The sequence below is a fragment of the Caretta caretta genome, chromosome 15 (genome assembly GCF_965140235.1).
Source record: "Caretta caretta isolate rCarCar2 chromosome 15, rCarCar1.hap1, whole genome shotgun sequence".
NCBI classification, from domain to species: Eukaryota; Metazoa; Chordata; order Testudines; family Cheloniidae; genus Caretta; species Caretta caretta.
The window spans coordinates 30,399,632-30,425,568 of NC_134220.1; the positions used below are offsets into that span (position 1 = coordinate 30,399,632).

At 43.3% G+C, this 25,937-nt stretch overlaps 1 protein-coding gene across 3 annotated transcripts; it reads left to right on the forward strand.

The window, feature by feature from the left end:
- Nucleotides 1-1,189: 1,189 nt before the first annotated feature.
- ANKRD13A (ankyrin repeat domain 13A) lies at nt 1,190-23,104 on the forward strand. Of its 3 annotated transcripts, XM_048821339.2 has the most exons (16): nt 1,190-1,459; nt 3,469-3,525; nt 4,244-4,376; nt 4,536-4,660; nt 5,193-5,238; nt 5,988-6,131; nt 6,686-6,881; nt 9,728-9,794; nt 13,650-13,731; nt 15,058-15,116; nt 16,326-16,456; nt 17,224-17,381; nt 18,234-18,338; nt 19,474-19,634; nt 20,079-20,146; nt 21,056-23,104. In XM_048821339.2, exons 2-16 carry the CDS (start codon nt 3,475-3,477, stop codon nt 21,252-21,254), a joined length of 1,725 nt encoding a protein of 574 aa, XP_048677296.1. In that variant the 5' UTR covers nt 1,190-1,459; nt 3,469-3,474; the 3' UTR covers nt 21,255-23,104. The 3 variants fall into 3 exon arrangements, with proteins under 3 accessions (XP_048677296.1, XP_048677295.1, XP_074976222.1); XM_048821338.2 differs by lacking the exon at nt 3,469-3,525 and having other exon boundaries at nt 1,191-1,459; XM_075120121.1 differs by lacking the exons at nt 1,190-1,459; nt 3,469-3,525 and adding an exon at nt 3,776-3,865.
- The last annotated feature ends 2,833 nt before the right edge of the window (nt 23,105-25,937 follow it).

Consider the following 25,937-nt stretch of genomic DNA (forward strand, 5'->3'; position numbering starts at 1 on the left):
GACACAATACCACAGCCAATGGTCTGAACCACTGCTGCACAGGGCTGGCCCGCTGCCCTCTTCCAAGATGGCAACCTGAGACGGACGGGTAGAAAGGAAATTGCTGTCACGCATGGTTTGGGTCAGCAGATGGGAGCGCTTTGCTGCCCTCACCAAAGATGGCGGCCGAGAAGAGCCGGATTGGAGGGAGGCTCACATTGCCCTAACCCAAGATGGCGGCCGGGGAGTCAGGGCGTGATACTACCCTCAGCCAAAACGGCGCCCTCGGCCGCACGGAAGTACTAGGAAGGGTCGCTCCCGCCCACTTGGTTGCGGAGCCTTCAGGCGAAACCAATGCCCTGATGGGGCGGGGGCAGTTCTTCCACTTCCGCGTATTTTCCCCCTCCAGACAGTGGGCGAGCCTGAGGGATGGAAGGGTCCATCTGCCTGCTAGAAAGGGGGCGGTAAGGGGTGACGTTCCCAGCCCCTGGGCTCGCTAGCGGGGCAAGGGGGCTGGCCCCGGAGCGGGTTGTGGGAGCCGGGAGCCTCCCCTATTCCGGCAGCCCAGTGGTTCGTTCCGACCGCTGCCCTGGCTGGTGGGAAACGTTCTGGGGAGAGAAGGAAAGCGGGGGGCTGGGGTCAGGCGAGGGGAAAGGTCAGCGGTAGGGTGAGAGGTCAGGGGAGGGGGAGAGATTGTAGGGGAGTGGGGCCCAGAGGGTGAGGGGGCTGGGGGCCTGTTGGGGGGGCTGGTGATTGGGAGCCTGTTGGGGGGGGCAGAGGGGGCTGGGGGCCTGTTGGGGGGGCTGGTGGTTGGGAGCCTGTTGGGGGGGAGCAGAGGGGGCTGGGGGCCTGTTGGGGGGGGCAGAGGGGGCTGGTGGTTGGGAGCCTGTTGGGGGGCAGAGAGCGAGGGGGCTGGGGGCCTGTTGGGGGGGCAGAGGGGGCTGGGGGCCTGTTGGGGGGCAGAGGGGGCTGGTGGTTGGGAGCCTGTTGGGGGGCAGAGAGCGAGGGGGCTGGGAGCCTGTTGGGGGGGCAGAGGGGGCTGGGGGCCTGTTGGGGGGCAGAGGGGGCTGGTGGTTGGGAGCCTGTTGGGGGGCAGAGAGCAAGGGGGCTGGGGGCCTGTTGAGGGGGAGCAGAGGGGGTTGGTGATAGGGAGCCTGTTGGGGGCCCAGAGGGCAAGGGGGCTGGCGTGTGGGTTGTTTGAGGGGGGTTGATGTGGGGAAGGTATTTGTGAGGCACCAGAAGGGGGTGGGACTCACTGGGGAGAGACTCTTGTGTGGCTAGGGCTGAGGGGCTTGGTAAGGGCCCTGTGAGAAACAAAGAGGGGGAGATCAGAGCGGGCAGGCACCCCCCAGGGAGGGTTGAGCCCTCATCTAATACGTACAGGATGAGCTCTTTAGGTGAGGCTAGTAGCAAATTTCCTCTGCACGTCTTAGTCTGGAATAATGACTACAGACAGCTGGATAAAGAGCTGGAAGGCAAGGTAAAATGGGCACCAGACCAACATATGGTGCTGTCCTTTTCTGAAACTACCCAAGGCAGAATACAAGACATGATGGACTGAAAATTAGATCAGGATAATAGATCATCTATATGCATTCTATGTGACATGGGGACTTAGAAAGTAACCTTATATCTTAGTTAAGTTTCTCTTTGTTAAACTTATTAGGGATTTATTTTTGTGGAGTTTTTTTACAGCTGTTTGTGATTAAAAGGAGATCACCTCAGGAGGGCACAGAGATTATACCTTTTATCATGCAACTTCTGCATATTAAATTTCTGACTATCTTTAAATAAAGCCAGATTCAAGGCACTGAGAGAGATACAGACGGATTGTAAAAAACTCTGTAGCTGACAGGAAAATGTTAGAAATCATTTGAATCAGGGCCAAAAGACAGGCAGATGTGATAGGCACTGATGCTTTTTGCTAGAAAAACAGCAAATAAGTACCACCTAGTTGGAGGAGGGGGCAACCAACACACAGTAAGGGTGTCAGCTACTGCCAAAGACAAAACACAAATTGATTTTTTTTATCAGAATATCACCCTCAGGCAGCCAACAGTTCACTGAAAATTGAGGGGTTTTATTTTTCTTTCTTTATATTCTGTTGAGCCATTTATCTGTGGCTCAACACAGTACTGATCTGGTGGTAAGATTACTGCTGTGCAAAGATAGTCAATACAGTAATTTCCTTCCTTTTTAAGACACAAAGGGCTTATTTCAAGTGTAGTCCTCTGTGCTTCACTGGCTGCCTTAGAACATAGGAGCCCAGCAGCTTTGCACTTGCTAGAATATAGAATCACAACTGTGGTAGAAAATAGCTGATCATCATGGCTCACTGTAGAACAGAGAACACAAAAATCCAGCAGTCAGCCAAGAGCTGTGGTGAAAGTACCAGAGTTAAAAGAAAGGCAGTAGGAGCAGCATTCAGAAATCTGCATCAGATCCCAAGCAACAAATTTGCTAGTGTAACTCAGGTTACCAAGGTACTATGGTGATAGCTGCTTTAGGAATACACAGAGAGAACTTTGAGGTTCAGTAGTGCAGGGTACAAACTGGCAGAAGCGTAGCCTGTTTGCTTGTATTGTGCCTGAGACAGAGAGTATGTGTTGTGAACTCTTCAGCTAATGCTACCTTCCGATACAAATCCTGGTTGTCAGCCACAACTCCAGCTGTACACTATGAAACACTAGTATTGGCTTAAAGCATACCTGTGGTGTTTCTTGAGAGTTTTGGAATGCTGTTACTGTCTCTAATTCATATAGTCTTCAGTCTGTACTAAGGAATTCTCTGTGCATGTTTTTGATCCCTTGGTTTCAGTGTTCATCTCTCTTTTAAGGTTATAGCATTATTAAAATAAACATTTGTAACTTAACAAAGATGATTTTACTACCTCAGTTTATTTTTATTATCTGTATTCTGGTATCACCCACAATGCATAAAGCCCTGTTTGTGCACACAGTAGTCCTGTTCCCTGCCCAAAAGAGCTTACAATATGAGAAGACAGGCAACATATGAAGGTTGGAAAGACCTATTCCATTAAGCCTGGAAACATCTGTCTTAAATGAAAGTTTTAAAAGGCATTCTGGGAGTACACTTCCTCTTACGTCTTCAGGACAAACTGCTTGCTGTGTGTGGCAGATGTGCTTTGATACGGTTTGAGGGATTGAAAGAAACTCTAGCCAGATACAGTCAGCATATGAAATGATAAATGGCCATAATGTGCAGCTACAGGTTAATCCTAGCAAAGAAATTGAGATAAGACTGTTCCAAAGTCCTTTAATTTTTTGTCACTGCAATAGGCATTGCAGTTTGGGGAAAGTAGAACTGAAGATCATATGAGCTGCAGCAATGAGATGAGGATGGTTTAACTCAGATTCCTTTATGCTCACTGCTTGGTGTCTTAAATGTAATGCTGTCAAATAACCATGTTTAGTTATGTAATAACTTTCTTTTCTTAGCCCACTCTTGACTTTTCCAATTTTCCTTTAGTTATAGATGCTCTTCTGTTTCAAATCTCTAAAGCTAGTAGTGAAAAATATATGTAAGGTATGAGTATGTTTTGCTTGCATGTTTTGGATATTTGTGCCCTGTGTAGTTCCATTTCTTAGTGATTTGTAGAGAATGCACTCACTCTCCATTGTTCTGTGTGTCAGTCAAATAGATGTTTTTTAATTTTCATGTTCTTCCATATTCTTACCAAAAAAATACAAAATGTGCATTGTAAACCGTCACCTGCTCTTGAAATTTTTTTCTGATTTTAACCTGTTGGATATCTTCCATTATACCTTCCAGTGGCCATTTAACTGGTGACTGCCCATGGTACAAAATAAAAAGAAGGGAGCACTGTCTACTCCTCCTAAAAGAAACAGTTCATGAAGAAGCTGGGGTAGGGAGGAATAATATAGAATGTTTGTTTTTCTTTCCCCCCCTTTTCCTCCCTCTCACTTCCCTCCCCTTTTCCTGTCATGGTGACACATACCTCCCTTACCCACAATCACTTCTATGGTGCCCAATTCTACTCCTGTTTGACTTTAGTAGGGAGGTAGGATCAGGCTTTTAAGAAGGCAAATAGGCAATTCAATAGCAGTATCAAAGCAAGTCATGTAGGATAAGTAGTTCCAAGCAACAACCTGTTCTGTAGAAATACATGTTGAGCTATTACAGCTTATTGCTGAAAATCTTTGTTTTAACTTTCTTAAATGTGTTCTGATTTTACATTTGATAGCTAATGCTGAAGCTGCACTAACTCTTGATTACTCAACAGGATGTTGATCAGCGTGACCCACGGGGTCGGACCTTGCTGCACCTTGCTGTTTCCTTGGGATATATAGAGTCTGCCAAAGTCCTCCTTCGACACAAGGCAGATGTTACCAAAGAGAATGCACAGGGATGGACAGGTAAGAGATCAGCTCAAAGGCAGTTAATAGTTTTCACCTTAAACACTGAAGGTCTAAAATCTGTCTATATAAATGTCACCTTAGGACTGTGGGATGTGGCTGCAGTGTTCACTTTGCTTTGTTAATATTAAGCCTTGCCTGTGTTTGGGTTTCTTGCAGTTTTACATGAGGCTGTAAGCACAGGAGACCCGGAGATGGCATACCTGATACTGCAGCATCGAGACTACCACCAAACGTCTGCGACACTTGGAGGGGTTCCTGAATTACTCCAAAAAATTAATGAGGTAAACGCTTAGTGAGACCTGAATTGCATGCTGGTCAATTGCATCTGGAGGAATTGTTAGTCTGGTTCTAGTTTACTTAAATCAGCAACTTTAAAGTCAGGATGATGCATTATTCAGTTCAATTTTGTGCCTATTAGCTCTATATAAACATATGGGAGACTATGGAGTTTTCTCTGTTTTTATTAATGATCTCGGGTCTTGGAGGAGGATGCTTATTCTTCCTATGTCAAAGGCTGAGAGTTATGTGCTTTTGTAGTAGAATAACAAATGACGAGTAATTCAGTAGAAAACAATGAAGAGTTAGACTGTTGCAGAACAGTGTTACACTCTGTGCCCATTAATTTAAATCAAATGACAAATATCAGCATATGTAAAATTCATACTTGTTGGTTTAATTGTGCTTCCTATCAGGAGCATCTCAAAACCTCTACTTTCTCTTGTTTCTAAAATATACATGTGACATACTGTACTGAATATTAATCTAGTGTTCTCTCCCTTGGTGGTTCATTTGAATACTTTGTTTCTACACTAGACTTCTGATTTTTATGTGGAAATGAAATGGGAATTCACTAGCTGGGGTAAGTTTGGTTTTTTGGGGGATTTTTTAAATCTTTCTTACCTCTGAGTTTTAAAAATTCCTGAAATAAAAAGTATGTTTGCAAAGAAAACACAATTGTTGAGCCCTTACTCTCTCCCAACCCATATTTTTTCCCTTCAACTCACAAAGCCTTTTGAGATTTGAAGATTCCTTCTGATCACCTTAGTCTGCTGCGCAAACTGTACCCTTCCTTCAAATATCTCTTGTTTTAGTTTTTTTTCTTTTAAAGGAGTACTGTGCTGAAGATTTTTCTAAGGCCATCCTGATATTTGGGAGACGTATAAGTTAAGACAGTTATACAAACATTATGCGTCAAGACATAAAATATTCAGGAAACTTATTCCTTTACACTGCAAAATAGCATTACAGGTTTTGACTTTCTCCAAACCACTACATATTTAGCCATTGCATGAGATGGGATACAAAATTGCATCAGGCCATTGGTCTGTTCGCATGGTTCATTTCCCTATTGTGTTAATCAATAAATCAAGAATCAGTTCTGATAATCTCTCTGTTCTTTATTATCTAGACATTGATTCATAGGTTTAAGGCTAGAAGGGAACATTATAATATCTACTTTATGGCCTGCATAAACACAGACCATAAAATTTCACCAAGCAGTTTCACCAAGCGCATAACTTCTGGCTGAGTTTAGTCTTCCTACACTTGTCCTCTCTGTTAAGGATTTTTATATTTGCATCTGTGTGTGTCATTATGTTTCTTTTATAGTTCCACTCGTTTCTAGAGTGTGTCCAAATGATATCTGTCGCATCTGGAAAAGTGGAGCTAAGTTACGCGTTGATATCACGTTATTGGGCTTCGAAAATATGAGCTGGGAACGAGGGAAACGTAGCTTAATTTTCAAGGGAGAAGGTAAATGGTTTAGTACATCTGATTCATTGATCATCAAATAGTACACAAACTACACTGACGGATTCCTAGTGTTACTAAAAGAACACATGTAATTATAAGCTTTATTTTTGCATGCTTTCACAGACTTACTTGTGCTGGGCAGTGCGTTTTCTGGGATTTCAGGTCACTGGGCTAAGCAGAAGTGGTTGGACTTTCTGTTAAGAAAAATCTTCTGGAGCAAATATGAATCACTAGAACTTGACTTTACCCTTTTCTCTCACTCTCAACAAAAACAAAAAAGAAATCAGCTGTATTTTTCTTCTTAGAGGCCTGAATGTTCATTATTAGAGTCTCTTAAATCCATTATGCAAAATTACCATAAAAATGACTTGGGCGGGCAGGCACACAGTCTGCTTGCCCATACTTAAAAACCTTGCCATATGTAAGTGAGTGATTTAAAACTTTGCAAGGCAACTTTAATTCTCACTTTAGTCTACAGTGTATGTCTTGGTCAGCTCTTCATCCTGAAGGTTTGTTCTGAAGTCTGTAGTCCATAAAATATATTCTTTCATCAGATACTGGAGGCTGGGCAGAACTAATTGAGATAAACCATGATGACAAAGTTGTCACAACAGAGCGTTTTGAAATCTCTCAACAAATGAAGCGTCTGACTTTGGGCTCTATGACACCAGAAAGAAAGGAGGTAGAAAGACGCCTTACATCTCCAATTATTAATACGTGCCTTGATACTAAAAATATTGCTTTTGAAAGGTAAGGTATTTAAATTTTTCTTAATGAACAGATCCTCCAGATATGAAATATGCAAGATTATTATACTTGCAATGTAGTTTTTAAAAGCCTGGTAATATGCATCTTAAAAATAAAATGGGATGTAACAATAACTGCATATCTTGTTCCATATAGACACTTTATAACCTCTCAGCTCATTACTTCTTGTCTTGCAAACAATTTCCATTTAGTGTAAAGTCCATTTGCACCATAAGACATGGTTTCCCATATTAGTGGGGCAAGGGTTATAAATTCTGATTTCAGATATGTACCAGTGGTTCCTGCTTATTTTGTGAAGCATATGTGCAGTACTGAAAAAACAATAATAGGATTTACAGCTTTTCTTGACTTATTTATTCTACTCTGGCTTTAGTTTAATCATATAAGTCTATAAGAATATCTCTAAATATGACCAATTAGAGAAGACAGCAAACTACTTCGAACCCTATTCCTTCTTTTGCTACATTCATAGAATCTTAGAATATTGGGGTTGGAAGGGACCTCAGGAGGTCATCTAGTCCAAGCCCCTGCTCAAAGCAGGACCCATCCCCAACTAAATCATCCCAGCCAGGGCCTTGTCAAGCGTGACCTTAAAAACTTTTAAGGAAGGAGATTCCACCACCTCCCTAGGTAACGCATTCCAGTGTTTCACCACCCTCCTAGTGAAAAAGTTTTTCCTAATATCCAACCTAAACCTCCCCCACTGCAACTTGAGACCATTACTCCTTGTTCTGTCATCAGCTACCACTGAGAACAGTCTAGATCCATCCTCTTTGGAACCCCCTTTCAGGTAGTTGAAAGCAGCTATCAAATCCCCCCTCATTCTTCTCTTCCGCAGACTAAACAATCCCAGTTTCCTCAGCCTCTCCTCATAAGTCATGTGTTCCAGTCCCCTCATCATTTTTGTTGCCCTCTGCTGGTCGTTTTCCAATTTTTCCACATCCTTCTTGCAGTGTGGGGCCCAAAACTGGACACAGTACTCCAGATGAGGCCTCACTAGTGTCGAATAGAGGGGAATGATCACGTCCCTCAGTCTGCTGGCAATGCCCCTATGTATACATCCCAAAATGCCATTGGCCGCCTTGGCAACAAGGGCACACTGTTGACTCATATCCAGCTTCTCGTCCACTGTAACCCCTAGGTCCTTTTCTGCAGAACTGCTGCCGAGCCATTTGGTCCCTAGTCTGTAGCGGTGCATGAGATTCTTCCATCCTAAATGCAGGACTCTGCACTTGTCCTTGTTGAACCTCTTCAGATTTCTTTTGGCCCAATCCACTAATTTGTCTAGGGCCTTCTGTATCCTATCCCTACACTCCAGCGTATCTACCTCTCCTCCCAGTTTAGTGTCATCTGCAAACTTGCTGAGGGTGCAATCCACACCATCCTCCAGATCATTAATGAGGATATTGAACAAAACCGGCCCGAGGACCGACCCTTGGGGCACTCCACTTGATACCGGCTGCCAACTAGACATGGAGCCATTGATCACTACCCGTTGAGCCCGACGATCTAGCCAGCTGTCTATCCACCTTATCCTCCATTCATCCATCCCATACTTGTTTAACTTACTGGCAAGAATGCTGTGGGAGTCCGTGTCAAAAGCTTTGCTAAAGTCAGGGAACAACACATCCATCACTTTCCCTTCATCCACAGAGCCAGTTATCTCATATAAGGCAATTAGATTAGTCAGGCATGACTTGCCCTTGGTGAATCCATGCTGACTGTTCCTGATCACTTTCCTCTCCTCTAAGTGCTTCAGAATTGATTCCTTGAGGACCTGCTCCATGATTTTTCCAGGGACTGAGGTGAGGCTGACTGGCCTGTAGTTCCCAGGATCCTCCTTCTTCCCTTTTTTAAAGATGGGCGCCACATTAGCCTTTTTCCAGTCGTCCGGGACCTCCCCCGATCGCCATGAGTTTTCAAAGATAATGGCCAATGGCTCTGCAATCATATCCGCCAATTCCTTACATTAGTTTATCCAGGTGTTTAATCTGCATGGTCAAAGGAGCTCAAATGAGCTTGCTTTCTCTAGCAAGCATCTCTACTGTGCTACACATTCTTGGAGTGTTCTGGGGTGCTATAAAGCAGTTGTTATAACTGCTGGAAGGTGTGTGGATTTTTTTTTTTTTGGTTTTTTTACTGCAAGGAAGAAGAGTTTGTCAAAACATGAATGCAGAATTGTATCCACTGAGGGACAGCAGTTATCAAAGCTCACTAATTAATTCCACTGGATGTGTAAAGATTTTTTTGAATACTGAGATATACTTAAGGGGTAACATTTTAAAGTGTTTAAGTTCAAAGATTCACAGACTTTCAATGGGACTTAATTTCCTAAGTTTCTAAATTTCATTTTGAAAATGGGACTTAGGAGTGTTTGAAAACATTACCCAACGTTTCATAGATAAATGTTTCTTCAGCTCTACCAATCCAGTTCCCCAACTGTCAGCTACATGTTGCTCGTTGAAATAAAGCTCAGCAAGTTAGTAATGACTGACTGTGTGAAATGATGCAATGGTTTCCAGAAACTCCCAATTCCTAGCTGGTCAGGCATTCACATGACAAACGAAAGTCACAGTTCATTGGTCTCTGCAGTTAAGCCAAAGTCTGAATGTGAACAGAAATTAAAATACTCTGAGTCCTATGTTGGAAAAGGGTGTTGGTGTTTGCAGGGACAACTTATGTTATTGCTGTACCTTTTCTCTAGAGCTGTTACTTTTGGTACCTCTCAAAAACACTATTCAAGTGAAATGTTGTTAGGGAAAACAGAGGCTTAGGGCTAAATATAAACTGCAAATACATAGACAATTGTGGTGTTTACTCTTTATCAGAAATACATCTGGATTTTGGGTATGGAGGACAGAGAAAGCAGAAGGTGTAAATGGTTATGAAGCAAAGGTAAAAAGCAATTATTTACAACTAAGATAATTCAATTAGCTATGAGATATAATTGTGATCTTCTGTATCCCCTATGTATCTTGAATTTTTATAGTTTGCTTTGATATCTGTAACTTCTGTGTTTTTGCCACCAGATCTGTTTTTGGGGTGAGAAGTCTTGGAGAGGATACGAAATAGGAAGAGGGGTGTCCAGGGGTGAGAGCTGCGAGGGGTGAAGGGGAACATGGGATGACAGACGCCATGGAGATTGTAGCAGATAAGGGGGCAGGAGCTCAGGAAGTGGGGGTAGGAGCAAAAGCAGATAGGGAGAGGCTGCAGGGGAGAAAGGCAGAAGGGTATAACCACTAGAGAATGCTTTCTCCAGAACTTAGAGTTGAGCACTCAGAAGTTAGGAAATGCCACAGTTAAGGCCTCTGCATCCCTAATTTGTCTCTTTGTGCCTATGCATGATGATTAGTCTAAAATTACATGATCATGTTTATTTTCTGCGAGATCCAGTGCACAAGGTGAGCCATGCTCTGGGAATGAATCGGGGATAATGCATGTTCTCCTACTGTGAATAGAAAATCCTTGTTTCTGGTCTTGGCAAAGGCAATCTTGCCCTGCACATATCCATTCAGAATGCTGCTGCAAAGATAATTTCCCAGCCCCTCACTTCGACCAACTCACCCCCATCTGTTTGTGTCCCTCCGCTAGCTCTCCTTCTCTCTTGCATCAAACGTAAACTACTTGTCTTCACTTTCCAAGCCCTTTTCCATCCCATGCCCACCCCACCTATCCTCTCTCATTCATTCTTGAAATGTTGACTGTCATCTGGACCTCTCTGCAGCATTCACTGCTGTTGACCATAAAGATACTATTGTCTCTGCTGAGAGAGGTGGCAGCAGTTAATGTAATGTGTTAAAAGGATTTAAATCTTTCCTGGAGGGATGCATCCTGTGAGTAGTGATGGGAAACTGCACCTCTGCCAATGGACCCTCCCTTGTGGAGCTGCACAAGGACCAATTCTCTCTCCAGTCCTATCCGTTATCTACACACTCCCATTAGGTGAGCTGGCAAGGCAACATGGACTCCAGTGCCACCAATATGCAGATAACGGAGCTCTCTACCTTTCCTTCACCATGCGTCCATCCCACTGCCACAAAGGCTGCCTCGTGCTTCGGTGAAATCCAAGGACAAAAACCAGCTGGCTGAAGCAAGACAGAAGCTGTGCTGGTGGGCCGAGAAAACCATTCTGAATGATTCACAGCCCTTGTGCAGTCAATCTTGGTTGAAGGTACATAACCACAATTGGTCAATTCTGTCTTATAGCTTAGGAGGCTCCTGAATTCATCACTGATGTGAAGTTCTCGCATAGCAGCATCTGCAAGTAACTATTTCTACCATCTCCCATTGGCTAGGAAACTGGACAGTGACCTGGCCTCAGTTATTTATGCCTTTGTCACCTCGTTTGGAGTACAGCCATTTGGACCATTTCCTGCACATGAAGCCTTCAGTGCTTAGGAAACTCCAGTTGGTATAGAACACTGCAGCATGTCTCCTCAGCAACACTATGAACACATCAGACCCATCCTCAGCTTCCGGTGCTAGCTTCCTATAAAATATTGAGTCAAGTTTAAGGTCTTTGTCCTTACTTTCACGGTACTCAGTGGCCTGGACCTAAGGTCTCTAAAAGATAACTAAAGCTCTGGGATGACAACTCCACTCCTCTGGCATCATGTAACTTTCTACCATAAGAGTAAAGTGCATCTGTGCAGTAGACAGAGCTTTCTTGGAATTGCCCCAAGACTGTGGAATGAACTCCCCCAGAAACTAAGGACCATCCCAAACCTCACCACCTTTCATTCTCAGTGCAAGGTGTACTTCTTTGACCTTGCCTTCTCTAAAATAAATCAGTAGTGGTGTGTATTATAAAATCCCAAACACAATCATCTCCTGCACACACTCCTTCCCCTGGGGAGAGGATGAGGGACCAATTATCTGTCCATTATTAGTCACATTGCTGTAAGCACTCAGATACTATGGTGATGAGCATGGAAGAAGAACCTGTGTAGAATAGAATCTAAAGGACCTCTGCTTCATCTGTTGCTAAAGTTAAAAGGGGATTCTGGTGAATGAGGGCAGAGAACTGCCGGAAGAGAAAACATGACTAGCGGTTGAATGCCTCTCTGGAGAATTGGATCCCTGCCTCTTTCACAGAGTCCATAGCATCACATGGGCAAGTCAAGTAAACAAACTTTTTCACTCATAGTCGCTAACTGTTCCTCATTTTCGAGTACCTAACTTGATAGCCAGGTATTTTCTTTAGTTTTTGTTTGTGTCATTTTTGCAGAAGAGCTGAGAACCCAAAACGACACCTGAGGTCAATGGGATAGGTACTCTGAACATAGCACTTTCTAAGTACTCTAAAAAAATTGGGTCCTTGACTTGTCAAATTGGGCACTCAAAATTTGTTGACGCTTCTGACCTTAATTGCCCTGTGCTTTAGATCCCTGGGTGTAAAATGGGGATAATGCCCATTCACAGGGTTGCTAAGATAAATTCATTAATCTTTGTAAAGAACTAAGATATTGCAATGAGAGCACCATGGAAAACCTATGAAGAAATTCTAATTTACCTTTGTTTGGTGAAGGATTTGGATGGTATGTAGTCTACTGCATTAGTTACTGTACATTAAATGAGGAATAAAATAAACAATGAATAGCTTCCCATTCAATGAGCACGGTCCATCCTGGGTGGGATGTGACCGTGTAATTAAACTGTAAAATAATGTAGATGCTCAAGGGGGCCAATTTAAGGTTTCCTTAATTCTGGCATTTCTTGACTTCTGAGTGTTGGTCTTTGCAGATTTATTGTTCTTTTAATGTGGTATGGGGTTTTTTTGTTTAAGTGTAGTGGCTTAAACCTGTACAATCGACCTGTGTGAAACTGAATTCATTTGAAGGTCTGGTATAGTAAAAAAAAAAATGGGTAATGTAAATGGAACCTTCTCACCCCTCTGGTTGCTTGGAGTCAAACCAACAAGGTTTGAATCATATCACTACTGCGGAACCACTCCTAAGTATGAGAGCACACTGGTGTGAGAGCCAGAGTTCCTTCTAGTTGTTGCATAATCAAAAGAATCATCAGCTAAATTCCATCTGCAGAATTTTATCAGTTACTTCTTAAGTAGAAAGAGAGAGAGAACACAGCCACAGCCTGACTGCTCTTCCCCGTCCCTCCTCCCTCAAAATTAACACACAACTAGGGAATTCTACACTTCCTCAGCTTAAAGTGCCCATCCAATCTTTCAGCTGGAACCAACTTCATTAACAGGAAATTTGTCTGCAAGCACCTGAATCTTCTCCCAAGAGTCTCTGCAAGGGCCTGACCCAGTTCTCACTGAAGTCGATGACAAAACTCCTTTGACTTTTGCTGCTGTAGGATTGGACCTAAATGATGACTTGTGCTAGCTAGTTTTCCTTTGTTAATGGATTCTTGGATAGATATTTTTATATTGATTTTAGCAGCTTGCCCAGCAGATGGCTGTCTAGCTCAGCATTAGCATGGGACTCTGTCAAAATGACATAACAATACATATGTGTAACATTTTCAGCACTTCATGGGAATGTGAGTTAAATAGGCAGATCACACAATCATGTTTCACTGATTTCCGATACATTAAAGGTAGGCAGATTCTTGCTCCTCCTCTTTCCCGTGCCTCTTGGTTTAACTTTTTGAATTTGTTGCTTGGGCATCTTTAAAGATGCTGCTTTTCTTATCTTTAATAGTTGTCAGTGGGCCCTGGTCTATGACTGGAACCCCTAGACGTGACAGTAATACATATGATAGATAATAATAATATCCTTTTTAAAGGTCTATACGGCAAACAATGTGAATGTAGTCACAAAAATCCGAACAGAACACTTGACGGAAGAAGAGAAAAAAAGATATAAAGGTAACTTCCCATAGGTTATCTGAAACAAAATAGAACATTTTGTTAAGATCTTTGTACAAAGAGGCAGGACATAACCTTTGTGCACAACACATACATGGTGCAGAGTAACCAGGCAGGTTACTCTCACTTGCCTCTGAACCTGCTCTAGCTAATTCCAGTTGCTGTGTACTTGAGGTGGCTTATTACTTGGCTCTTTGAAGTTCTAATGTAAGTGAATGATTCTGTGTAGTTTTGATTTTATTTATTGGGAAAAGGTGTTTGAAAATTAGTGTCAGTTTCCTTTAAAGCAGGGGTGGGCAAACTTTTTGGCCCGAGGGCCCCATCGGGGTGCGAAACTGTATATGGAGGGCTGGGTAGGGAAGGCTGTGCCGGACCCCTCCCACTGACTGCCCCCCTCAGAACTTCCCCACCCATCCAACCCCCCCTGTCCCTTGACAGGCCCCCAAGCACCCCACGCCCTATCCAACAGCTCCCTGTCCCCTGACTGCCCCCCTGGACATCCTGCCCCATATCCAACCCTCCGACCCCCTTACCATGCTGCTCAGAGCAGCATGTCTGGAGTCGCGCCGCCTGGCCAGAGCCAGACACACTGCCCTGCATGAGCGTGCAGCCCCGCCACCCCAGAGTGCTGCCCACGCAGCAGTGTGGCTGCAGGGGAGAGGGATAGTGGGGGAGGGACAGCGGAGGGCTAGCCTCCCTGGCGGGGAGCTCAAGGGCCAGGCAGGACGGTCCCACAGGCCGTAGTTTGCCCACCTCTGCTTTAAAGCCTCAAAAGGTGGTACCCTCCCCCATGGCTTCATTTTCTGTCCCTGCATATTCTCTGCCCTGAAGGCCTCTGTACTTTCACTTCATACGTGTTCACTTTACCTGGATTAAAACTATAAGACGTCTGCGTTATTTTTGTACTCTTAATTCTGGGGTATGTATTGAGATTATAGTAGAAAGTGTAAGCGAGACCATAACCTTGTGTGAGGAAACAACTGCCTCTCAGCAGTCTTCAGACACTCCCAGAAACAAGGCGTGGTGGACAATGATGATACATTTTAGATGCCCCTGATGTTAGTGTCCTTAAAATCATAATCCCTTCCCTCTCATCTTGAACCCATTTTATTCTTAAATCTTGGGCTTTTCTAGCAAAGGGTTAATCGAAAACCAGCCTTGCCACAGTAGTCCCGCATTGAATGAGCAGTGCAAACAAGGCTCTGTTCATCTTCTCCCTATGGAGCTGGCGCTTCCCTTGTCACAGAGCCTGAGCGATGCATGTGCACTTCTGTGTTAATTAACTCTGCTAATGAGCCTATTCCTCCCTGCTCCCTTTTTCTCCAGCTGACAGAAATCCACTGGAATCTTTTCTTGGTACTGTAGAGCATGAGTATGGTGCGCAGGTGAGTAAAATCTTCAGTGACTCTAAAAGCAGTCACTGCAGTGTTGAGAAGTAACTCGAATGAGTTATGTGGATCTTATGCCACAGCCTCATCAAAACTGTTTCTTCAATTCTAGAAACATAGTTCAAACGCTGGGTTCTAGATTTACTCTTGAGAGTTTTAATCCCCCCACCCCCACCCGTTGCTGTAAGAGCGTAATGGTACCTTTCCTTTTGAAGAAGCTCATGACTGGGGGAGGGTCATGGAATCTGGAAGGAAGAGTGGGAAACTGGGCTGCTGGAGTGAGATGAGAATCTTAGGGTTTGCCATGGGCTTCTAGTCTTACCCTCCCCCCCCCCCCCCCAAAAAAAAAAAAAGACTGGAATAACCAAATGTGCTGAAGCTATAAATTTGCAGACCTGCAGCAGCTTTGGGCTGAGGATACGATGTTTCAGTGGTGCCCCAGCAATACTAAGAGGTGACTGGGGGTACAAGCGCTGCAGCAGCACGCTGGCATATAGCAGCTTTGAGAAAGGGGTGTAGTCCTTGGGTCCTGTGCGGAGTGTGAATTATTGATGTTACCAACTCTGCATAAGAGAGAATGCTTTTACATCTGTACAGGTTTAAAGATGAGTAGGTAATGGATTTACCAGCTGATGGCTCTGCCATGAGTTTGGCTGAGGATCTTGCATGGGATGGTTAGGTACTCGGCCTTCTTTGAATTTGAAGTCCCCACCATAATACTGGCTACTCTGAATAATGCAGAGCCTGGGACTGCTTTATATTATGTATTCAGTGTAGTTGTAGCCATGTCGGATCCAGGATATTAGAGAGACAAGGTGGGTGAGGTCATATCTTGTATAGGACCAACTTCTGTTGGTGAGAGGAATAAGCTTTTGAGCCACACAGAGCTCTTCTTCATAGTTTCTAACTTCGATGTGTTAAATCCTCACACCACTCTAGTTTGGCTACATTTTTGTAGGTAGACTCTCCTGTCTTCATAAAGCATTGTAAGATCTACAGTCTGCATGAAAAGCACTATATTAATGTGTAGATCTGTCTTGTAGGCTGTTGTACCTATGTGTTCATTTCACTGCTGACTTTCGGTTTAGGTAAAACGTGCTGCTTTATGCAGTTGTCACTTAGATTGCACTAGAATGTGAGTTACCAGCTGAAGCTTTCTGTAGGAGGGGTTGATGGTTACCTATTATGTACTGTTTATTTTTACAGGACCTCACAACAGAGTATGCCACAATGAATAACCCTACAGCCATTACTCTGGAGGAATATTTTGACCCGAAGTTTGATCTGAAAGATAGGGACATAGGAAGACCCAAAGAAGTCACTATTAGAACACAGAAGTGAGAAATGTTAATGTATAACTTGAAATGATCTTTCCTTAAACTCTTCCTGTTTGAGGTCTACCTGCTTTGATTCTCCTCCAGTGTTTTGCTTTTAGAAATCATATTGTAAATTTCTAATACAGTTCACTTTGTTCAGGGAGCGGGGATTGAATTAAGGGTGGCATTTTCAAAAGCACTCAATCTTGGCCTGCCCATGCTCCCTATAAAACCAGTGGGAGGAGAGTTAAGCAAATGCTAACCATTTTAGTAAAATCCTACCCTTTATACAAGTGAATGGTGCCAGTCTGTCCGAGGGCTCTGGAGGCTGAAGTCCATCAGCAAAGCAGACGTACCATAGAGTGTGCCAACACTAGCGTCTCTCCTACTGTGCCTCAAATCTGACTGGGAGTGCAGTTTGGTCTTTGTGTGTGGCTGATCTCCAGCCTCTGAGACCTCCAACAAAGGTGACAGTTATGAGGCTTGATTTCTGTGATGCACACATCTCTCTGCTGGAAACTTGACTGACGCCACCTTCTCACTGCCTGCATTCTAAGCCATTCTTAGATGGTAATTATTCTTGGTCCTTACTGCTTACCAGGGTTATAGTTCATCTAGGCCACAGCTTCAAAAAGAAGCTATGTAACCCAGTATGTGCCAGAGCCATATAATTCATTTTCCAACCCGAGTGGTATTATCATCAGCCTAATACTGTGTGTATTTTGCTACATGTATAATACAAAAGTGAAAACTCTTCTAATATCGTTGTGTATAACTCACTGGTACAGGTTTAAAGCAACCTTGTGGATGTGTGAAGAATTCCCCCTCTCTCTCATGGAGCAAGTCACTCCGATCATCGATCTGATGGCCAGAGCTAGTGCTCATTTTGCTAGACTTAAAGACTTCATCACTTTGGAATTTCCACCTGGATTTCCTGTCAAAATTGGTACTGTTCTGCAGTCTTTTGCACTTAGATTCTTTTTTCATTTCCATTTTGCTTCTATTCTTGTTCTCCAACCACAGCACAAAAGTTTAAAAACGGGGACAAAAATTAATATACAGTTCAGTTCCTAAAAATCCCACCTGTCACCACATCCATCTCCCAGTCAGAGAACCTGGGAAAACAGCTGAGCCTTACCATATATCTGGATGGTCCTTAAATCTAAGCTCAGAAGGACCAAGTGGGGAAGTGAATTCCAAAGGCAAAGACACCTCGCTAAGAACTAGCTATTGCTAGTCCCTTCTATTAGCACTAGTGCCTTGCATAACTGCAACTGTTTCAGTATCTCAAGAGACCACCTCTCTCCTCACAAAGCTGGGACTCAAATAATTGGGGCTTTATAGGACAAAATCAACATCTTAAACTTCACGAAGGTGGCCACTGTAGGCAAGAAGCAAGGTGTGCTATGCTCTCTTCATGGAGCTGTGGCTTAATAAAGGGGCCACCACTGCATTCTACATTAGCTGAAACTTCCAAATGGTATCAAGGCGTGTCCCTGTGAGGAGTGAATTGCAGTGATCAGCACCGGGTATACAGGGGGGAGGTGGGTTGGTTGACTGTTCTATGAATATAATGCATGTCTAAAAACTTCACTTGCACAATGCTAAGTTATGAGACAGACGGACTACTGAAATTTTATTCTGTGGGAAAGTGAGGTGCAGTTCACTGTGCGGTTACACAACATCGGTGAAATTTATCTATGTAAGCATGTATAAAAACCCATTGCAGCTGCTGTAACTGGAAACGTGTGTGGCTCTGCTGTGTCTCACACAAATCTTGTACTTCTTCCATTTACAGAAATTCCCTTGTTTCATGTGCTTAATGCTCGAATTACATTTGAAAATGTTAATGGCTGCAGGACAGCTGAGGAAACTTCATCACAAACTGCTGAAGGTGCACAGGGTGAGTTGGGTAAGAAGGTGTAAAGCTCTGGTGGGTTTATGCGAGGGGTTTGTTTGTGTACTTGCTATCAGTGGGATTTATAGAATAAAGCAAACCTGTAGGCTGTTCGGACTTGAACTGAAGAGACTACAGTAGGTGGTAGTTCTTACCGTAACTGATCTGGAAAGCCATATGTGTCGTAAAATATCTCAGTGGCTAGAATGTATTCACCAATCAGATTAACCCATTCTCACTTCAAAACCCCCACCCAATTGCCTGTTCTGGGATAACTCCTTGGGTACTGGAGACTAACGTTCTTGCCTTTGTTTATACAAAACCTACGTATGTGAGAAGTACAATGGTAAATCGTCAGCAATGGATTTGTTTCCATGCTAGGATAGAGTGGGCTACAATGGGGACGGTGTGCACGATAACGGGGAAACAACATTACATATGTATAATGCATTCCCCTGTGAGCTTCTGACAAACTCTTCTGCTAGGAATCAGCAGCCTTAGTGGTAGGTTGGCTGCACTTCAGTGTTTCTTAACTTTTTGGCAAACTTGCCTCTCTTTTGACTGACTTATCAAAGTACAGTGTAGCCTGCTTAGTTCTTTGGTGCCACATGTTGGTTTTCCCTGCTGCAAAACTTGTTGGCACCATGTTCATCTATCTTCTATTTGTTCCTGTACCTTGGCTGCTATATAAGCCTCTCCAGACCCCATTCACATAGGACAGATGTACTATGGGGTGGTTTGTCTGAACCAAAGGCCAAGATTATAAAAGGGTTTAAAAAAAAAACTAGATAAGTTCATGGAGGATCGGTCCGTCAGTGGCTATTGGGCAGGGATGCAAAACTATGCTCTGAGGTATTCCTAGCCTCTGTTTGTCAGGAGCTGGGCATGGGCAACAGAAGATGGATCACTCAATGATTCCCTGTTCTGTTCATTCTCTCTGGAGCACCTGGCCTTGGCCACTGTTGGCAGACAGGATACTGGGCTAGATGGACCATTGGTCTGACCCAGTGTGGCCGTTCTTATTTTCTTGGGGCTCTTGTTTTGGCTTATTTATATAAATAAAAGTGGGCTTTGGGAGTTGATTTTTTGGATTAACAAGCTGTAAGCATACAATATAGTATATCTTTAACTACATTTTTAGCTTCTAAAGCCTCTAGCTTTGAGGTCGACCAGTCTGTGTTTGAGATCCCCAAATCTTATCACACTCAGCATGATGGTAGAAATGTGCGTGTGCAAGATGAAGATAATGAAATAATGCAGTTTGCTATTCAGCAGAGTTTGTTGGAGTCCAGTGGGAATAAAGTAAGTCTGTACTGCCAGCTGGTCAATGTTCTTTCTTTTTCTAGATACAGTGTAGTATGTCTCCTTTTCCCTCAGTCCCTAGTTTTGACTTGGAAAAATTTACTTGGCTAGTTTAAAAATGAAGTACCAGTTTACCAAAGTAATTATACACCTAATAGAGAGTTAGCTTCTTGTTTCAGCTTTATATTATCCACCAAAGCAATATTTCTTTATTTTAACATGAACTGTATATAGCAAGACATGTCTCTAAACTCATACCAAGGAATTTGTAGCTTCTACAGGAATGGATATTGTAATATTGCAGTTTTCGAAAGAATCTTAACACAGAAAGTTTTTGAAACTTGTCACAGCAAATATCAATGAGATATTCATGTTTGACTTAGAAATGACTTTCAAATATGACTTGCATTGCTAATTCCTTCGTCACTGTGGTCCTTCCCCCAGGAAGCCTTAGGAATGCATGCCAATGGAGCAGTTGCTTATGCGCAGGACTTTAATATACAGTATCAAAGGTAATTTCAGCTTTTCTAAAAATTCTTAAATGCGCTAGGCCAAATATTTGGGCCAGAGTGTAAATACTTCCAACAGTAGCCCACAGGCATGCTGCACTTTGTATAGCCAAGTAGGAGAGCACCCAGGCATATAAGGCAAGGCACAGCAGAAGAACAGAAGCCCAGATCACTTATTTTGTGGTACTGCTAGTCTGCAAGAAGAACCTCAAACAAGTCTCCTGGTATAGTAGAATATGGCCTTGCTAGCTCAGTCTCAGGATTGGAGTTTGGGTTTCTTTGACCAGCCCTGGAACACCCTCTGATCAAAGGATCCTTTATCGAACTAGATCAGAGTTCAAGATTCTCTTTTTCTCCTTCAACAGCTTCTAATGTGACCCCTCTACCAAGTGTCATCACCCTTATTTACCACACGCTGGACACTTGAGAATTTTTGTGTTTTGTCCCAAACTTAAGTTGCCTGTTGCAAATTTAGGAGCAAATTTTTAATGGCCCTCTGAAAACAGGCTGCAGTATCTTAGATTCTTCCTCTTGCTGACGCAAACGAGCGTTTGTGCAAAGCGCAAGGAATATCTCACCGTCAGCACTGCACACGCAGATGGTTGTGCTTACGAACTTGGTGAGGGCACACTCAGAGGCTGCTGGAAACAGCCATTAGGGAGCAGATCTTCCATAGCAGGCTCTCAGGAGCTTTCAGAGAAAAATGGATTTCATGTTTGGAACCTGTATGACTACTACTCCTTCGCAGAACACAACCCTCTCTGTAACGATCCTGGGGGTTGCTTTCTTCCCCTTCAGGAAAGAGAGGCTCTCTGGCAGTTGGAGAGTCTTCATGGAGACACTGCTCGAAAACGGATAGTAAAGTGAGATATGTACCTCTCAGCTCTTGAAACTGTATTTCTCTCTCACCAGGGCACTTCAGGAGAGCTTTGTTATGAGTTCAAGTACTCCTCATTTTAGCACCCCAAATGAGTCTTCCAGTTTTGATAAAGACTTACAGCTTGCTATGGAGTTGTCTGTCAGAGAGCAGCAGGAGCAGGAGAAAAGGCGTCGTGAAGAGGAGGAAGAAGAATTTCAACAAGCTTTGCAGCGCTCTCTCACAGAAAAATAGATTCCTCCTTCGATCCTCTGAAATAGGGGTGCCTCAATGTGTGTGATACTGAGGGCTGCAGTAGCTAGGAACCTGAGGACCACTCTTGGGTTGCATAAGTAGAGGATGTCCTAGCCACCTTTTAATTGTCACCTTTAACATAGAGATGTGGCCCAGAGATGCTACAGCTCTTGGCATGCAGATCTCCATCTCGATCCAAGTGCCCTGGCGTGTTGTGTGCAGACACCTGTAGTTTCTATGGGCTGCTACCTCCATGATTAAAGGTGAGGGCAGCGGTAGAATTCCAGGAGCTATATTTGCCTCCCAGGCCATGTCCTGTTCAAAAATGTCATTATGGGAAGAGAGAGAGAAATATATTAAAGAACTGGAAACCTTGCCTGGGCTATATATGTAGGAGCACAGCAATGTTTCAGAACCTGATACACAGAGAGTTCAGAAGAGAAACTTCCTTATTACCTACCAAAGAAATATTAATCTGTTCAGTCTTTTCTAGTAATTGAATGCCAGTTACTGTTTCTTTTCAAAATAGAGAGGAGAATGTGCGAAGTAGTCTTTCACTCCAGCGAGTGTTTTCCATTAGGTTTGGGTGCACGTGGCTGAGGATATTTCCTCTCTGCAGTTCCTGAGCATTTAAAATGCAGCTATACTTATTAATATGGTTGATTTTTAAACTTGAGTGAATTCAGGCTAGAGGTGCACTCAAGATAAAACTAATGCTCTCTGGACAAGGGCAAAAAAGATAGCTAAGAAGTTTTTTTTCCCTTGAAAAGGGGACTACCTGCTCATTCAAATAGAGGTTTCTCTGTAGTGATTCAAGACCAGCTTAGTTCACACAATCAAAGAGGGCAGCAAGAAAATACATAACAGAAATAGGTGCTTTTTTTAAAAGATCAATTTACTTTTTTTGTGAAAGAAATTTACACTGATTTGGAGGTAGTGTGCTGAATTCATACAGAGAAATTAGGTGAAATTTTCATGTATGCCTATTAGTAAGTAAGTTCTGCCATCTCAAAGGGAAATATAAATATTGCTTTTTTAAAAGTCAAGTGTAAATCCTTCATGTGAATACATATTTTTTATCTTAATCTTTTTATTGATTTTTAAGACAAACCAATTCAATACGATTACACTCATAGGGAATAGTGTCATTAGCAATACAGGAGTGTGTTTTTCCCAAGTTTTCTCAGGTCTTCATTCATACTATATATTTTTAGTTCTTTTGTCTTCACTTCTGTGTAAATGTACGCAGCATATATGCTGTGATTGTCAAATGCACTCCTCCAGTACACACTGTACAACCACAGGAAAGCCTTATTGCAGTGAAACATATTACTGAGCAATATTTCCTACTTATAGCTGGCAGAAGTGCAAAGAAACCTATGGTACATGTGGTCTTATCCTGCATTTGTTACTCAGGCAAAACACAGAGCTGCCTCTGGCTCTGTGGTAGACTATTAACCAATCTAACTTGCAATAAAATGGACATGATCACCATCAGTAAAAGGTAATTTAGAACTCCATTTCATACCATATAATCATCCATTGTTTGATGTAGCAATCAGCTTAAAATTCCTTGTATGCACCCTTGTGCCAGTATAATCTGTGCCATGTTTGTTTCAGACTATGCAGCTTGCATTTAATAAAACTTTAACTTCATCCCTAAATAGCTTATTTGGTATTAGCAGCAACACTGTCATTTGCTTACCCAGAAGCAGCTATACTTGGGAATTGTTGCTCCTCTTTGAAAAGAGATTTGCTGTAACTGTCACACCTTGTTGGGGTTGTGAAATAACAAATAAAATAATTCAGTTTTTTTTCCTCATGGAAATAAAGAGCATTGCTCCCTTTAAGAGCATTTGTCTGGCACTCTGATTACTAATAGAAAAACAAGATCTCAAACCCAGCTTCACCCCAGCAATTTAGTTTTTGTGCTTTGGTCACCATAAACTAAATAAAAAGAAAAGGAGGACTTGTGGCACCTTAGAGACTAACAGCTGTAGCTCATGAAAGCTTATGTTCAAATAAATTTGTTAGTCTCTACGGTGCCACAAGTCCTCCTTTTCTTTTTGTGGATACAGACTAACACGGCTGCTACTCTGAAACCTGTCATAAACTAAATGTTCATTTGCTTCTTACTCCCTGAAGAGTCCTCCCAAATGCGAGTGGAAACTGGGGGGGATAATAAGTGTTTGTTAAGCACATACATTTTATTCTAGGCAGAGCTGGCACCAACAACCATAGGTCAGGTGGCAGAACACTTTCCATTATAAAATGCTGTTTTCAGTTGCTGTACAACTGTGACCATTTGGACTGAAACTTACCATGCCTGGTGTCTGCCTTAGGCCAGATTACTATTTTGTTTTTTAAGATTCAGCGCTTTTTGAGAACAAAGCTTGTAGGTGGGGGAAAATGTTGGTAAAACTGTTAAAATCATGGGTTTCAGAGTAACAGCCGTGTTAGTCTATATTCGCAAAAAGAAAAGGAGTACTTGTGGCACCTTAGAGACTAACCAATTTATTTGAGCATAAGCTTTCGTGAGTTACAGCTCACTTCATCTGATGCATACTGTGGAAAATACAGAAGATGTTTTTATACGCACAGACCATGAAAACATGGGTGTTTATCACTACAACAGATTTTCTCTCCCCCCACCCCACTCTCCTGCTGGTAATAGCTTATCTAAAGTGCTCACTCTCCTTACAATGTGTATGATAATCAAGGTGGGCCATTTCCAGCACAAATCCAGGTTTTCTTCCCCCCCCTCCTCCCCCCTTGTTGGTAATAGCTTATCTAAAGTGATCACTCTTTAACTGACAGGTTTCAGAGTATCAGCTCACGAAAGCTTATGCTCAAATAAATTGGTTAGCCTCTAAGGTGCCACAAGTTCTCCTTTTCTTTTTACTCTTTAACTGAGAAGCTCTACTTCCTCCATGCTCTGGAGCAGGAATGTATGTATGGCCTTGAGCTTGGGAGGTGATACTTGCGGCTCTTGGCAAAATCTGGCCAAATTTGCCCAGGTTGTAAGCATCTGAAAAAAGCCAGCAATTCCCACATACACAATAGAGGCTTGTCATTAATTAGCAACTACCTTCTCTGCACTGAGTGTCCTTGATTGCTCTAGCCTTGGGCTGCAGGAATTAAGCAGCACTTGCACTGTGTTTACTCCCCCCAGTGACTGCAGCGGGACTGGACACAAGAGCTGAGAACAGGGAGACTCTCTTGCTGGGGTGCCCAGAGAATGTAGAAAAGACACACCCTCAGTGGGACTGAGACAGGAGCTGGGATCAGGGGGGTTGGCGTGCTGGGACAGGATCGGACTAGGAAAAGAGCGGGCCTGGGACTGGCTGGAAAGAGGGGTGACTAGCGGTGCCTACACTTCTGAATTGACTGTAACATTGTTAGCCCCTGCTGGGCCCAATGACACAATTTCCAGCCCTTGTTTGATTTTTTTCAACCCTGTCTGGAACTCCCTCTCCTTCCCCACCTCCTGGGATGAGCAGCCAATCGGGGCTGCTGCAAGAGGCAGGTCAGAGCGCTCTCAGGAGGAGTTCTGGGGTAGGAAAGGGGCCAGCTGACAGCATTCTCAAAGCACTGGGGAGGGCGACGGGGAGCAGAAACAGCCCAGCAGCTCTGCTGCCTCTCCATCCTTGCAACAGCAGGCCTGAGAAGGGGAAGAGAGGGTGAGCCCCTGGAGCTCCCACTAATGGAAGGGTGAAGAACCCCTGGAGCTGCAGGAGGGGCAGTGATGAACTGGGGGGTGGGCAAAGTTGACATGAAGGTTGGGATGGCATAACTAATTGCAGGGCTGGGGGATGGGCATGCGAAGGGCACAAAATAAACTAGGATTTTTGGGTTTGGGGAGAAGCTGGAGGTGCTGTACCATGAGGCAGCCATGGACACTGGGGGTTGGCAGGGGTCGTTCAAAAAGTGAGACCAAAAAACAGTGTTGTTTTTTATTTATCTTTCATTTTTCAATCTCATCATTTTTGGGAGGTCTGACTCAGGATTTTTGAACTGTCCAACTTTGGAAGGCATGTAAGGTGACCAGATGTCCAGATTTTATAGGGACAGTCCTGATTTTTGGGTCTTTTTCTTATATAGGCTCGTATTACCCCTCTACCCCCACCCCTGTCCTGATTTTAAACACTTGCTATCTGGCCACCCTAAAGGCATGCGATGAGTGAGGCAGGGACCTACCGGCAGAGAACTGGTCTCGTGGCTAAGGCAACTGAATGTCATGCTGGAGAACTGGTACTATCCCTCCTCTGGAAAAAGCCCAAGGTTAACTGCTGTTTTCTAGCTTTTTTTAATGATAGTTACTAATTAGTAAAAGCATCAGCGGTGTAACCTGCTCATGTAATTCACTGTATGTTCTTAAGGTGTTTAAAAAAACCAAATCACAACTTCTTGTGTGGCTGCTGCATGTTTCTAAGAGCAAAGTGCTTTGCTCTTTTGGGATAGAAATTGTTTTTCTCAAGTCAAAGATGTTAAGCCTTGGAGTCTCCTGAGTTTGTTAAAGGCTTCCTCTAAATGCTATAAATCTAGTTCATTCACACAGTTTGATTTCTTGAGCTCAAAGCCTATTTGTTCAGTGCATTTCTTTTCCTGTGCAGCTGTCGGAAATCACTGTGCATATTAATGATTTAATAACTCCTACCTTGAAGCATAATAACTGAGGTCTGA

Excerpts from the sequence above, each read along its gene's own strand:
- ANKRD13A (XM_048821338.2), top strand. The coding sequence starts at position 1,364 with ATGAGCTCTTTAGGTGAGGCTAGTAGCAAATTTCCTCTGCACGTCTTA. Across the intron at positions 17,382-18,233 it reads TGGATTTCCTGTCAAAATTG|AAATTCCCTTGTTTCATGTG; the intron begins GTACTGTTCTGC and ends TTCCATTTACAG. Across the intron at positions 19,635-20,078 it reads TGGAGTCCAGTGGGAATAAA|GAAGCCTTAGGAATGCATGC; the intron begins GTAAGTCTGTAC and ends TCCTTCCCCCAG.